At 46.4% G+C, this 14,845-nt stretch overlaps 1 protein-coding gene across 3 annotated transcripts in view; it reads right to left on the bottom strand.

Annotated features, from left to right (window-relative positions):
- Positions 1-14,845, bottom strand: part of GLI2 (GLI family zinc finger 2) — a 197,561-nt gene that overhangs the window by 20,824 nt on the left and 161,892 nt on the right. For all 3 annotated transcript variants that reach the window (XM_054209748.1, XM_054209749.1, XM_054209750.1), the window contains 4 exons: positions 9,107-9,308; positions 6,539-6,752; positions 4,764-4,877; positions 1,174-1,305 (listed from right to left, as the gene is read on the bottom strand). In XM_054209748.1, the coding sequence (XP_054065723.1) occupies positions 1,174-1,305; positions 4,764-4,877; positions 6,539-6,752; positions 9,107-9,308 (662 nt within the window). The remainder of the gene's footprint in view (positions 1-1,173; positions 1,306-4,763; positions 4,878-6,538; positions 6,753-9,106; positions 9,309-14,845) is intronic.

Consider the following 14,845-nt stretch of genomic DNA (forward strand, 5'->3'; position numbering starts at 1 on the left):
AAACTAAAATGAAGATCTATAAAAAAGGGTGAGAGCAGACATAAGCCTTCAGAATGGGGGCTACAAGTGAACTTGCACATGGGTGGCCCCTGACAGGCTTGGAGCCAGGCAGCAAAAGGCTGAAGGGAAAGGAGAAGATAGGGGCTCCAGTCACAAAATTTGCTAAGTCCAGCATTTTGCTGGGGCTGGTGAATTCCCATCACCTCTGGGCTGGCTTCAGGGAAGTGGGGCTTGCACAACAGATCCCAAATGAGGGCTGGGAGGGTGCTGGTCTGAGGGCAGGATGGGGCTTAGACACAGATCATGTCTGATTTCACTGGGACTTGCCCCGAGTTTGAGGGATTTGTCAGCCCCGGAAGCCAAAGGAAAACAAATGGTGGATTCCCAGGTGAAGCAAAGCACACAAAAGGTTCTCGGAATTAATTAGAACTGAAAATCTGATTAATGACTTGGTTTGGGGATCCTTCAGGGAGCAGTTTTGACACTGGTTTGGGGACGTCACTGTGATTACGGAAGCCCTATTTCCCAATTCTTAAAAAATCAACCCACTTTCTCTATTTCAGGCCCTGATGGAGACACTGGAGCATGTCTCCAAACTCTGGAAGTGCTCTATTTTTGTGGGAGAGATAAGCTGAGCAGGTCAACAGCCTCTAAGTGATATGTCACAGCAGCATAAAAGGCTTTTGTGGCCTGGACAGGGACTGAGGACATTATGGACAATCCCTGGCCCATAGCTGATCATAGAATCATAGAATGTGTTAGGTTGGAAGGGACTTTTAAACGTCATCTAGTCCAACCGCAATGTAGGTGCGTGGGGAGGCTGAGTGAATATGTCCAGGGAAGGGGTAAGGGTTCAGCCCCCTTCCCCATTTTCTGATCAGGTCCTTTGCACGGAGCCTTCTGTCATAGGGTCGTGCACAAGGGAGACCGAAACTGCAGCCTCAGCAGCTGAGAAGAGAGCAACATCAAATAATCTATGAGATGCTTCCTGCAGCTAAACTCCCTGGGGAGCTGCGACCTGCTTTGGCAGTGTTTACACACTGTATCTCTGATTTGCACCTTTAGTAGGTCCCAGAGTGAGCTCTGGCTATACAGCAGCTAGTGATAAAAAATGAGGACAAGTGCACAGAAACCCAAATTTATCGCTGGGGTTTCCTCCCAACCATTACTCACATGGACGAGCTGCTCTTGAGTGTCATATTCCTTTGTGCACCCTTCCCAGTGACAGTTCGTCTCATAAATAACTTCAGGCTCCTGCTTACATTCATCCTTATCTAGATCTTCTTTCAGGTCTGTCAGATGCTCCTGCAACACACAACAGTACATTGTATAAGGTGAACTTCTCTCATCTGAATTCCTCCGTCACTCATAGATTACAGGGCAAATATCAACCGAACACAAAAGCGTACTCGTTGTGGCAACATAACATCCTTGATTACTGGGAAATAACGAGTTACAGAATTTTGGTAGAAAGGGATACAAAGCACCCCGAAAGTGTGGTCACAGCAGTGGCTGGCTCCAGCCAGATCGTGGGCAGCGCCAGGAAAGGCTGAAGAAAGGAAAAGGATGACTTTTGACCTTTGGCTGTGCTCTTTGCTGGAGCAAAACTTCTGATCTGGGGGGGAGTGGGGAAATATGAGCATGAAGAAAGCACAGAGCAGTCAAAGCCTAGTGGTTACCACACTCACCTGATGTCGGCTGAGGAGGGGGCTCCTGTTTTTTGCATCTTTCAATAGGTGAGAAAATTATACCTAATCCTTACCCAAAGATTTTAGCCTGCAGGGTGGTCCACAGGGACGAAGTAGTGAACTGTCAAAGCGCTCCTCTGAGATTGGGAAATTTGGGAAGCTTGAGCAAGACCCAGTGATGAGTGGGCTGCAGAGCAGAGCTCCGGGGGCTGTGGACTCATAAATGAGTTACTTTAATGCTGGGCTTGCTGTGAGCTCTCTCCTTAACTTCTCTGTCTAGCCAGCTCCTCAGGGGTAAATGAAGCACAGAAGATTTTTTTATGGCTGCTATGAGGATTAAAGCATCGACACCCACACAATAGTGTAACATTCAATATAATTAGTACAATTCAGAGGTAAGGACAGCTGTTGGCTCTGCGTGCGTCAGACACTTGCACTACAGACAAGGCAATCAGCAGCCAATATTGGCTTGGGAATGTAGCAATACAACACCCTGCAGGTTTTGACTCCCTTCCTTGCCTTTCCTCCCAGTTACTACTACTGCCCAGCACAGAGCATCCCGCCTCCAGGGCAGCTTTAGACAGGAGCGTCGGGGGCGACTGACCACATCAGGCACTGTTCCTCATGATCTGATGCTCCAGTTGGCCCCATAAGTGTGTAGACACAGCCAGATCCATCTCAAACTGCCTCTGACCTGCCGAAATGGACCTATCTGGCTGCCATCTCCTTCCCCACCAACACCTTCCCAGTGCCAACTGAGGGGCTGCAATGATTAATGACTTAATGGCATTATATGGCTTGGAATGTGACAGGTACTGTTTGAAAATTCAACAGTTTTCATTAACTAGCTCATGACATACATGCCAGCTGTGACTTTTCAATTGAAAAGTTTAGATATGGAGAGGAAGAGATTTGTTTTAATTAGCTGTTCATTTAAAAAAAAAAATAGTATTCTAAGGTGGCTCTCGGGACAGGAAACTGTAGTAATTTACAGAAAGACTCCTGGAGATTCAAACTATACCAGAGCCCAGAGCAATAGTCTGAGAAGGTTCAAATGGCTGCTTCTTTTTCCTGCAATTCCTATTTGGTTGAGCTGTGAACATTGCTTTTGTTGAAACGTTTCTCTGCATGCAAAGCGTGGTCTGTGGGAAAGTGAAATTTTCTACTAAAGATCTTATTTTGCCAAAATTTTTATACATTCTGCTGGAAAAATGGAATTGAAACCATTTTAATTTGTTGAAGAGGACTGACCCGTTTCATTTCTTGCTAGTTCAATGTTAATCTGAATCTCTGCTGGAGCTATTGTGGTACCGTAAGAGCACAGTAACTCACGTCCCTCATGCCTGGTGCTCCACTGTGTCCCACTAATCTTGTCTGGATTGCATTTTTTATAGCACCAGCCATCATCGGAGATACTGTCTGGCCAAGGATTTTAAACACCCAAACCACAACTCACATGAGGCGTTTCCAGTACAGCATTTCCAAAACAAAACACACACATACGTGCTTTTTTGGGGATGGCTGAGCTTCATACTCTGCAAAAAATGTATCAGTCAATAATTAAGTGACTGTAACTCAACTTTTCAGCACAGTCTCCTGCAGAACAGGAATCCCCAAATTTAACGAGTTCCTGTCGCTTAGACCAACTGAAGCGGAGACACCCACTACGTTCAGTCTTAAAACCTGTTCTCCTTGCCAAGAATGGGCTGTCTCTTACAAGGCACTTTCCAGTAATTTCCCAGTCAATACTGAAACGCTGCAAGCCGTGAGGCCTACATTTCCCTTGGGGCGTTACTTCACAGATTCTCCTCATTAGGAACTATTAGATGACCAGCGTGCATTTTCCTTCTCTTAATTTCACCTTGCTATTCGAATCAAGCCTCCTCGCACCACTTTAAATGATCCTCCCCCTTCTTTCAGTGATTATTTCACAAAAGGCTCAGTGGATGAAGCCCTGGGGCAGGGCCGCAGGGATGAGCCCGGCTGATGGTACCCAAGCACTCCCTGCGCTTGGGCGCTCACCTCTTCAAATTGGAGCAGGGAAAGGAAGATGACAGTCATCGAGCAAGCAGCTGTCCGTCCCACAGCTCTTCTGCTACAGATGCTTTGAGAAAGCAGGTGATGGCTTTCAAATCTTTTTTTTTTCATTTGCCACAAGAAATTAAACACGTGGCCCTATTAGCCTGGGTGGTTGCCAGATTGTTTTTTCGGGGCATGTGCTTCTTTTGCAGCAGTGTGTAGAGGCACTCCTAAACTCAAAGCTCCAGAGAGATGCCTCTTTGCCCTAATCGTGCTGACTACAGCATGTTTATCTTTCCCTGATATGCTATCTTCATCAATTTTACCAGCCCCCTGATGACTGCACACGTTGCTGTCCCCATGCATCATGCTGAGACCTGCTCCTGAACCAGGGCAGAAGGAGAAATTTGTCATCAACTCTTCCATTCGCTTGACAATAACATGGTCTAATATTTCATGAAAATGAAGTGCCCAGAGCACTCCTGATAGTTTACAGTTGTGATAAAGGATGGTCAGATGGATACTGTCAGCCATTAAACAGTTTGCAATCACAGAGCTCCGGAAAGAAAGTAAAGGCCTTTGGGCCCTTCTTGGTGTCAAATGCTGTGTTGCCAGTGTAAAGGATGTTTCTAGGAGAAATTCCTTGTTGAATCAAGAAGTCGTTCTTTTTTTTGCAAGCTTTCTACCTACATGCAAGACTCCCTCGTAATCTATGTTCGCTCTGAGACACCAGCGCTGCTCGCTTTGCAGCACAGAAAACTCAGACATCATTTTTAAAGTTACCACGCTTGAAATATCCCCACCCTCCTTTTCTACCCAAGCACCGCAACAGCAAGCTGAGCCCCAAGCACCTACTGGATGCTTCACTCGGGCGCTGCAGCTCTGCCCCGCACCTTGCTGGGCTTCCTGCTGCAAGAGACGCTCGCCTGCCTGGCAGACTTCGATGCCTTGCTCCCAGCCGCCGCAAAAAGTGCCAAGGGTATTCTTCCCAAGGCCAGCGAGACCCAGCAGCTTGCTGCCTCGGCCCCACAACACGTCTCGCACCAAGAAGGTTACCTGTGTGGTTGGGGACGCTGGGGGCAAGCCCTCGACTTCAGTCTTGACTTTGCTGCGCTTGTTAATTACTGGGTTGACTGTGCTGCTGACGGCCGACTCGCTGCTCTGCTTGCTCTAGGAAAGAAAACCAGGCAAGGTATGGCACCGGGGTTCGGGGTGAGAGACTGGCTGCAGCCCACCTCTTCATTAAAAGTTAAGTAAAACATCGGTCAAGGTTGAACTTCAGGAGTGGCTGGGGACAACGGGGTATTGGCCTGTTGGCCTGGGTTTCACATGAAGACTACCCGGTGTGGGTTTGTGCAAGACAGAGATGGAAGAGAGGGAAGAGTCAAGGGCAGCGTCAGCTTCTGCAGGCTCACCAGCGAGCTTGGCCTCGCCGCTGCTGCTCCGTTTCAGAGCGATCCAGTCCCTGTCAAAGCCATCAAAACCTTATGCAACCCCCACCCAAGCCACGAATTTATTTCTCAATGCGATGAAATGATTTGTTGAGAAAATGAATTCCTGGGGGGAGCAGGGGGCTCTGGTTACATGTGAGGGCTCTGGCTTGCTGGGTGCATGAAAGGCTATGTGTATATTTTGCTAAGCTCTTAAAAAATGAGAACAACTTCAGGAGAAAAAAACATCCCATTGTATGTGCATAAAATTGGAGCATTAACATTTTAAATACACTCTTGCTAATTGCTCAAGATTGGTCCTGCAAGTTATTAAACAGAGGCATGACTCCTGCCAGCCCCATTATTTTGGTAGCCAGTTTGTGAGAAGAAAACAAAACCAATCAATCAAATAACCTTCAATAACAAACAGAGTTTGCAGCGCAGCAGCCATGAGAAACCCTAAAACAATAAACCAGACTGAAAAGTTCAGTATGATACAACTAAAACAACAATTTGAAATGGGTGTGAAATGAGGTGAAACAAGTCTTTGGGGAGAAAAGCAACTGCAATTTAAACTTCCAAGGAATGAAAATGGGGAGGAAAAGTGATTAAAAATGTGCTAGACGTATCCACTAAACCTGAATGTGAACGTGGAGGGCTTGTGCACACATGCATGAGCCTGTGCGAGCTCACAGGTATTTGCAAGGACGCATTTGAGGCGTGGGATTTCATACACATCACGGCATTCCTAGTTTACAAAACCTGGCCCCTGGTTTTGCAAGCCTTAACAGTAAAAATCAACAGCAGGGATACCCTGAGAGAGAAAGCTACCGAAGGAGAAGGAACAAGAAGTAAAATGGCTAGAGGTCCTAGGTAGGATGCACTTATATGTTAAAGAGGAAAGGAATAAGGTGTTTTAAGACCATCGGTATGGTTCACATCAGTCAAAAAGAGAAGGGGGGAATTGGTGAAGGAATCGATGAAGTTTGATTCACAGTGCTCAGGTGTTTATCTCGCAAAACATTCCAGCACGTGCTTAATTCTCTCGATTTCAATAGCACATAACATGTTCAAGGAGATTTGCTGCTTGAGAAGATGACCCTGCATATCATGTTCAACGCTTTGATGGATGAAGACGTTTGGTTCCTGCATGGGTAGGGGGAAACAGGTCCCAGCCAGAATGTGTGTGTGCAAGGGAGGGAGGTGGGTGCAAAATTTGGCTGCGACTAGTCCAGAAACACTTTGCCAGGAGAAAGAAAAAGCAAAGTAAAGAGAGAGCATGAATAAAAAGAAAGTGGGTAAAACTCCCACAGCCACCATGAAGAGCAGCCTTCATCCCGTGGAGAAAGTGCCTCCATTTCCGTGTGCCGTGCATGGAGAGAGCCAGGATGGCCGTCCTACCTGGCTGGAATCGGAGACACAGTTGCTGTTGCTGCTGATCTGTGCCGGCGGTGGGTTGACAGAGATGACCGCCATGTGCTGCCGCGGGGGGAAGGTCGGGGACGGCTGGATCAGGGGAGGAGTGTGTCCAAAGGCTGAGCTCAGGCCCCTCTGCTGGGTCAGGATCTGCTGGTATGTCACGGGGTTAATGGGGTGGGGGAAGCTGAATGCCGGGCTGCAGCAATATAAGGAGGAAAAACGATGAGGAGTTATTTTAAACAATATTTATCACATTAGCTAGTGACTGATTCAAGTTGGGCTTCCCGGAGACTCCGGGAGGCAGGCTGCAATGCCCCAGCTAGATGCCTTCAATGCCACGATAAGCCTGACAGCCTGCTTTACTGCAAAGACAGGACCCATCTTGTGTCAGCCTCAGCAAACTTCTGATTCATTTCGACCCACATATCAGACCGATTGTAATTTCTTTGCTTCCTATGTTTAAAAACAGCCAAAGCCCTTGGCAGGGAGTGCAGAAGAGGACAGGACTTGGACACATCTGGCTTGGCAGCTCCCGAGGCTCCCAGGTTTTCCCAGGCAGACCTATTCTGCAGACTCAAGACCTTGGGGTTATGCTACCCTGGACGTAAAAAACCAGCATCACCTGGCTCACCTGGCACAGGTCACAGCGGGGATGAATAACTATCCACTTAACATAGTCCCAAACCATGCAATTTACTCTGCATTCAGGTGAGGGGAGTGCTGGCTCAGGGGACGGCTGAAGTATGTCACCCTTCTCATGTAGGTCACTGGTTCAGCTCCGATCTAGGTCAGTGGTGACCAGAAACACCACCAGCTCCTGGCTGCTTGGGTGCTAACTGGGGGAAACAGGTCCCAGCCAGGATGCAGCAGTCGCCAGCATTAAAAACAAAGTGATGCTTCTGGAATCAAGGGGTTCACTCCCAGCTTCGAGTCCCCTTGGCAGAGATGGAGAAGCACGGGTGATGCTCAGCTCTCTGTACTCTAGGCAGGTGATGCACGAACCATAGGCTCTCAGCCCAAAAATCGATTATTTGCCACCCTTAAGAGATGGCTGCCCTGAACCTTTACCCTCATGCTATTTTCTCTCACATCACTAAAACTGCCCACGGTGTGAGTGCTCAGAGAAGGGGGCCATAATTAGCAACACGCTTCATTTCCAACTTTGCTTTTAGAGAAAATACTTATTGCTGGGGACCATACAATTAGTATTTCTGTTCCAAACCAGTTAATGACAACTTGACCAAAAGAATAAAGGGCAAAAACCACTACAGTGTAAAAGAGCTCTGGGAGTTAGATATGATCTGCAGCAAATGAGGTGTGATGGCAGGCTGCTGCACAGCTTTGTTGTATTACAGCAAAGCCAAAAAATGACTTTCTGAAGTGCTACTAGGATCTGGGTCTGAGGGGGTGAGAAAGGATTTCATTCCTGCCACTAAGACATTGTTAAAATAATAACAAAAGAGTCTTTCCACCCCAAATTTCTGACAGTTATCCTGTTATATATGTAACCCATTTTACAATTCCTGACATTCGAGATACGCCTTTAGAACACCAAGAAGTTTCAAATTCAGTATTATTACTTGATTTTTCTCTCGGAGGCCAACAACTGACCATTGGGTCAGACTGTGCATTCTACTGGTCTGTTGAAAATAGCAGATGTTACCCTGAAAAACTTAAAATCTGAGTATAAGATGAGATGCTACAGGTATGCCCAGTTAAAGACAACAGATGACAAGTCTAGAAAAATATGATTACTAGACAAGGAGTTGCTATTTGTTTAAATTAGCATTATGTTTGATTCTACAGTCAATTTCTAAATGATGCTGCCAGATAAAGTAGCTGATAAAATTAATGTTACAGTTACTAATGGCAATGTCTCTGTTTTCCCCTACGAATTTTAGGAGTGCATGATCTTTAGAAACCCTTGCTTTGCAACATCAGTGTTAATTAGAACTAACATTTTTAACAGTTAAGTAATAAAAAGAATAATAACATTGTGAAACTTGAGTGAAGCAATCACGGCAGGAATTGACAACAGTGAGCTGCCTAGTGTAAGTGCTTTTTAATTAAGGTTTGAGCAAAACTTTACTCAAGGGCTTAGATTTGTTTTAAATATGTTTTTAGAATTAAGCTTTTAAATCCGCCCAGGCAACATTTTTTTTCATAAGGATGTGGACCAATAATTTGGAGAATACTTTGGGGCAATCTCTTAAATCAGAGAGTTTCTTAATCAGTCCAACCGCTCATAATGAGCATTTTTTAGGTGAATTTATTCTCCATCTCTGCTTCAGGGAGGCATGATCATACTGTAATTACTGGAAATCTGGTAGCAAATAATCCAAATCCAGCACCCCACCCCCTCACCCCCCCATGCCACAAAGTACCCTTCCGCGTGGAAAACCAGATGGGGGCTTTGAGTTAATACATTACACAGCCCCAATGCACAAAGGCAGAGGTTGTGAGGAAGGGAAGGTCTCCCTCGTTGGAGGATCACCCCTCCTTTTTTAGGGATGGCTACACATCTGAACGGAGCCAGTCCCTGAGGTTTACCTGATTGTCCCAGCAGATAAATGGCCGTAGGAGCCACTTGCCGCTGAACTGCTTCTGGAGTTGTTGATATATGCCACGAGAGAGTTTGGGGAGGTCCTGATCATCGTCTGGAGATCAATGCTGGCATCAGACAGCGGGGAGATAGACAGGGCTCGTTTTCGGCTTAATCTCGGAGTCACTCGCGGGCTCGAAAACCGGGAAACTGTAGGAAAGAGAGACTTTGTCAGACAACGCCAGTGGGCTGCTCCCGTCCTGTGGGGCAATGAGAGGTGCTGAGACCTGCTGCACTTGTGACTGCTGTGGGATGTTCAGGAGCCCGGACCAGCGCAGGGACCGGCTGCACTTTGACGGGAGGTTTCCTCTCTGCTGGGCGCTGAGTGACAGGGGTCAGGCAGCACCGTGAACAACTGCTTGCATCGCCCTCTTCGGGGGATAAACAGAAGCCTGTCCATCACCCCCTTTCATCGGCACTAAATTAACTTAAAATTAAAAGGGAAAAGACCCTGCAAGGTTTCTGTGAGCGTAGCCGTCCCCGTGGACTCGGTGGTGGGAGCCGCGGGCCAGAAGAGCCGCACGTCAGAGCCAGGGCAACCCTTGGAAATGGTGCGTGCGCTTGTGTGCGGAGGGAGCGGAAACCAAACGAGCGCGAGCACAATGCTGACCATCCAATTAACGAAGGAGGCGAGGCTCCAGGAGCCCCGAAAGTAAATTAAGAGTTTTAAGAAAACCAATTTGGCAGCTCAGGCACAAAGTTCAAGCTCTCCCCCTCCAAGGGGACCTGCCAGTGCCTGGACCCTATTAGCGATTGTCAATCACTCGGGCATGAAGTCATTTCCAACCCTGCCAGTCCCGTTTGTGGATCTGCAATACATGGCGAATTACTACTGTACCAATTTGGGCTCCCCCAGCCTTTCGGCACTGCTAACTGGAACGACTGACTTCATCCAGAGGAAACTCTGCCCAGGCCTGACCCACCTGCAATTCTCCGGGGTGGCATGGATGGGAGCTGGGGATGGGCCATATCACAACCTTCCCTGATACCAGGGTACCAGATCCGAAGCCCTGCCTGAGCCCTAGCCCTGCCTGGAACACCTCATCCATCCAAAAGCAATGAGAACGGTGTTTAGGTCACTTATTTAAAAAAAATAATAACATTTCTAAGGGGAAAATATGCCCCTTGGCCATGGGGTCCGCCCGGTAATTCCCATCATCCACCCAGGGGTGCAGGAGGGCTCAGCTGCTCCAGCTCCTTCCTTCAATGAGCACAGCCCTGTATTACTACCTGGCTTTTCCAGCGGCGGTCTCCACAGAAAGCTTGCTGTGGGTGTATCCTATTAAACACTGTGAATAAACCAGTAACTTGCCCAGACAGGCAATATGAGCTATTTTCCTCTAGTTGGTTGGAGGGACTGATTTTGGTTGTATATCACCAAATACAAGCCCGGCACTTTGTAAAAGCATAAACTTTCCATCCTGACGACAGTGCTGGTATGTGAGAGGGTGAATGGGATGTACAAAGAGGTAAAATATATCCTGCCAGCGTGACCAAATAGTTCCTTGATTTGTGTTGGCTCGCAGAAGTTTGTGTCAACATTTCCCTCAGCCCAGCGGCTGGGTTGCAGCTCCCAGTCTCCACATGACTCACCGGTGTACCTAAGTGGCTCTGTCACTGTGATGCCTGGGTGCTGTGTAATCGATGGGGTTTAGTACAACCGTCCCCTTATTACCCATAACGTCCCTCGTTGCATGAGATAAATGACACACTGAAGTCCAAGGCTAAGTTGGTACTTGAACCAAGCACTCTCGTCACTTTTGTGGCCTAAGAAGCTTCCAGGGTTGCTAGCTGCAATGTCTTACTGCAATACTGACAATTTGGGGAATTACTCCTAAAAATCAGATTGTTGCATGTATGCTGAACATATTCTTCTTATAGTATTTTGTACAATGACATTTTGCAGCCTCACAGGGCAGGGAGATGCTAGAAAACACGACTCAAGGATTAGGTAGCAAACAGAAAGAGCACGCAACGGTCTATAAAAATCACCTCCCAAGTGTTAAAGCTGTCCCATGATTCGGAGGGACCAGACTCAAACTATCTCAAGCATGCAGCTGGCAGACTCCAGCCCCGTTCTGCCATGGTGAGTGACACGTCCCTCGGGAGCTGGAAAAGGAGAAGCCGGTTTATAGAGGCACTACGGATGCAAAACCAAAAGGAGCAAACAAACTCCCCTCAGGCCCTTAGGCTGACTAAAGGTTGGAGTGGAGTATTCCCAAACTTCACACCTGATTCATGAAATTCGGGCCCTGACAGAGCCCTGGACCGAGCAACATGAGGGCCAAAACTGTGCTCTTTCAGAATCATATTAATATATTGATTTAAACTAATTGAACTTTTGGCAGGGGGGCTTTTTCTTTTTTTTCTTCTGACTATAAGGCATCGTGATTCATTACATGGGCCACAACCTGGGAAGACCTAGGTGCTCTTCCCAGTCCTCCCCAGACATACCTCCTTGAGCAAGTTGCTGCTTCTTTCTGTGTCCCTATTTCCCAGTGTCATCTATTTAGATGAGCTCCTTTAGACGGGGTTTCTGTTTTTTATCTGCATGTATTGCATCTAGTGTGATGGGGCTCCATCTCAGCTGAGTTGTCAGTGTTTCTGTCCCGCAAATAATATGCGTCTTTCCAGATATAGATACTGTTTTCTCCATTTGCATTCCCACAGTCTCCTCCCTCTCTACCAGAAGGAAGCAGGCCAGATTTGACAGTCATATTTATCTCTGTTACTCCCACACCTCAAGGGAGATCTGTTTATTAATGTGCCACTTCCCTTGATAAATTACTAAATAGAAAGAAAAGCCTTGTACTCATTTCTCGCTGTTCCTTCCCATGATTTATGTCCACAGTGCTGGTTCAGCCATTGGTCGCCATTAATTTGCAGAGGGAAGAAGCCCTGATGTCCAACAGAAACCTGGCTTTTCGCAGTGCATCCAACGTGGGCATCCCTCCCCGCTGCACACACGTACGTCATTTTTTCCCCGTGTAAAACTCTGCTGGATGCTGTCAGATTTGCAAGCTGGCCTGGGACTTCTCCAGCGCAAAACCAGTAATATGCATTGCGTTACTGTCCGCTCTAATTTAGACCTTGCGAGTACCGTGGGCTATCTGAAATGTCTGATAGCAGATCCAATAGGTTGGGCTGATGCTTTACACAAAAGGCTCTTCGGTCCTGTGGGCTTCCAGGGAAAGCTGTGACCTAAAACCGTGCCATGGATGAACAATTCCTCTCTTTTCAATGACAGCCTGCCCAAGGTGCCTGGGAAGGGATGTGTCTGGGAAACAGAGAAGGATTTTAACCGCATGAAGAAGAGCTCACTAGTGCATTTGCATTTAGGAAGAGGGAGTCTTTTCAAAATTATTATTTAAAAGCAGAATAGAAACACCGGGATCGTTCTTAATAATATAATTAGCCTGACCTAATCCCCTGATCTGTGGACACTGAGCACGAATGTTAAATGGTACCAGGCAGCAGCAAAGATAAGCGTTAGTATAGCTGTACACACGGGCAAGGTGTTCAATACGGGCTGCCTGGCAGCCGCTGGGATACGTAAGCAAAACCCGCTGTTGCCTGAGGTCGGGTGATGTTTCAAAGGAAAAACCACATACAACTTCTTCAGCAGTGACTGTGCCCAGAGAAGTAAATGGAGGCGGGATCCGTTTTTCAGAGACGGAGAGCCTCAGGAGGATTTATCACTAGCACTCCCCCTCTCATCTCCCCTTCAAAAATGCTAACTTATCAAAACGAATGGGGTTAGTTTTAAGACTTTTTTGATGTTTGGAAAATACGTTAGGGGAAGAGTTTCCAAACTGTCAGAGTATCCCCTTCAACACTCTCAAAAGAAAAAAGTCTGGTATTTTTATGTTGTTGTTCTAAAAGATGTTTTGTTGAGAAACATAAAGTCATCATAGTTAAAATGAATTTGAAAAGGTCACAAATTGAAATAAAAATAGGAAATTATTTTAAAATTAGTTTTACTCATCTGCCAGAGTTTCAATCTTTTTAAAATTACTTTCTCTGTGCCTCTCTACCTCAGATGGAGACCTTTTTTACCTTCAGTTTCTTTTCCTTTAATAGTTCTGAGAGGTGGGAAAACTCTTTCTCACCCAGATCCAGAAAGAAGTGATGGGCCAAAGCCCACAAGCAAAACAAGAAACAAGACAAGTTCACGAGGTACTCCGTATAGTTGCCTCCTCTGGTGTTCAATCGTATTTCCAGCCAAGTACATTTACAGCATGCCCAGGATGGGTGTTCTTTGGTGGTGGCTCTTCCCATATCAATTTGCGCATCTTGAATAAACACCTTTAAAGCCAGCAGATGCTTCCCATTGACTGCCACTGACTTCGGAACATGGAATAAATATGAATTCAAAAGCTGATCTAGAGACACCCTTGCTTGAACTACCTCATCTTTACTTTCAAAGTAATTCTTTCCCACTTGAAAAACATGCTATGTTTATGTGCGCATTTTTGGACGTAGTAACAGCTTGGTTTCTATTTATTCAGTGTATATTAGAAGAATCAGCTCTGAATGGAAGAAACGATATTTTTGTTTGTTTGTTTTTGCAAAAGCTAAAGATACCTGTTTAGAATTCAAAACTCTTTCAGATTTCAAGCAACAAGAGAAATATCCTCTGGCCTGAAGTAAGACACAGGATATTTTAAGCAAAAGGACTGTCCCCATCTCCCTACACTCTCAGAGTTAGAAGGAGATTAAAATGGCGATGTGGTGAACAGAAGGATGCGGTAAAGGTTGAGCCCAAAGCTCTGGGCAATGGCGATAGTGGATGGCAGTCCATGTAGTTCAGTAAAAAAATTACCATAGGCCTTTGCCCCCTGCTGTGGCTTCTTACAAAAAGTCAATTCCAGATACATTTTATGGTGTTTTAATTGGAGCACATTGGCCCTTCCATACCATTTCATGCACAGACCCAGATACGCTGGCTGTCATAGGCTCAGCTCTACAGGCTAGAGAATAAAAATAACCCATGTATTTTAAGAAATACTTAAAAACTGCCTAGAATAACTTTTCAGTAGAAAAAGCTTGACTTTACAGCAGCATTATATTTGCAGGGTAAATGTAAATGCCACAGCTCACAACTGAAGCCATTTCTCTCCTGGAGCAGTTTAAATATCCCATTTCTAAACCAGCAAGAATTCAAGGCTGAATTTTTCAAGTGATGCTGGCTGTGTCTGCCAGGTGTCCCAGCCCAGTCCTCCAGCCAGCCTAGAGCTGGGAGGAAAGTCCAAATTTCTTGGTAAAAGATAAAAATTTCCTTGGCAATTTCCTACAGGGTCTTCTAATTATCACATCCACGAGTTGCTCGGAAACTGGGATTTTCTTCCCCAATTTAGATTTATCCCCAACAGACCAGTGGTGAGGATTTTCTTCCCCAATCTAGATTTATCCACAACGGGCCAGCGATGAGCCAAATGGTCATCCCCTCATTTTTACACATGTGGCGGCTCGTGGTCCAACTCCCGTGCCTGCTCCCAGCAAGATCAGACCCCACGGGGATCATGTGGGAGGCAGGAGCAGAGGTTCCTGCTCCCACCAATCGCCGTGGCTGTGGTCCAACAGAAGGACATTAGAAGAGACGATTTTCCTGGAGGGAGATTTCAGACCTCTGTATTGCATTACAAATAGCGGCAGCAAAGCCCTCCTGAAAGGAAACGCCAGGCACT

This window comes from Rissa tridactyla, chromosome 7 (assembly GCF_028500815.1).
Source record: "Rissa tridactyla isolate bRisTri1 chromosome 7, bRisTri1.patW.cur.20221130, whole genome shotgun sequence".
NCBI lineage: Eukaryota > Metazoa > Chordata > Aves > Charadriiformes > Laridae > Rissa > Rissa tridactyla.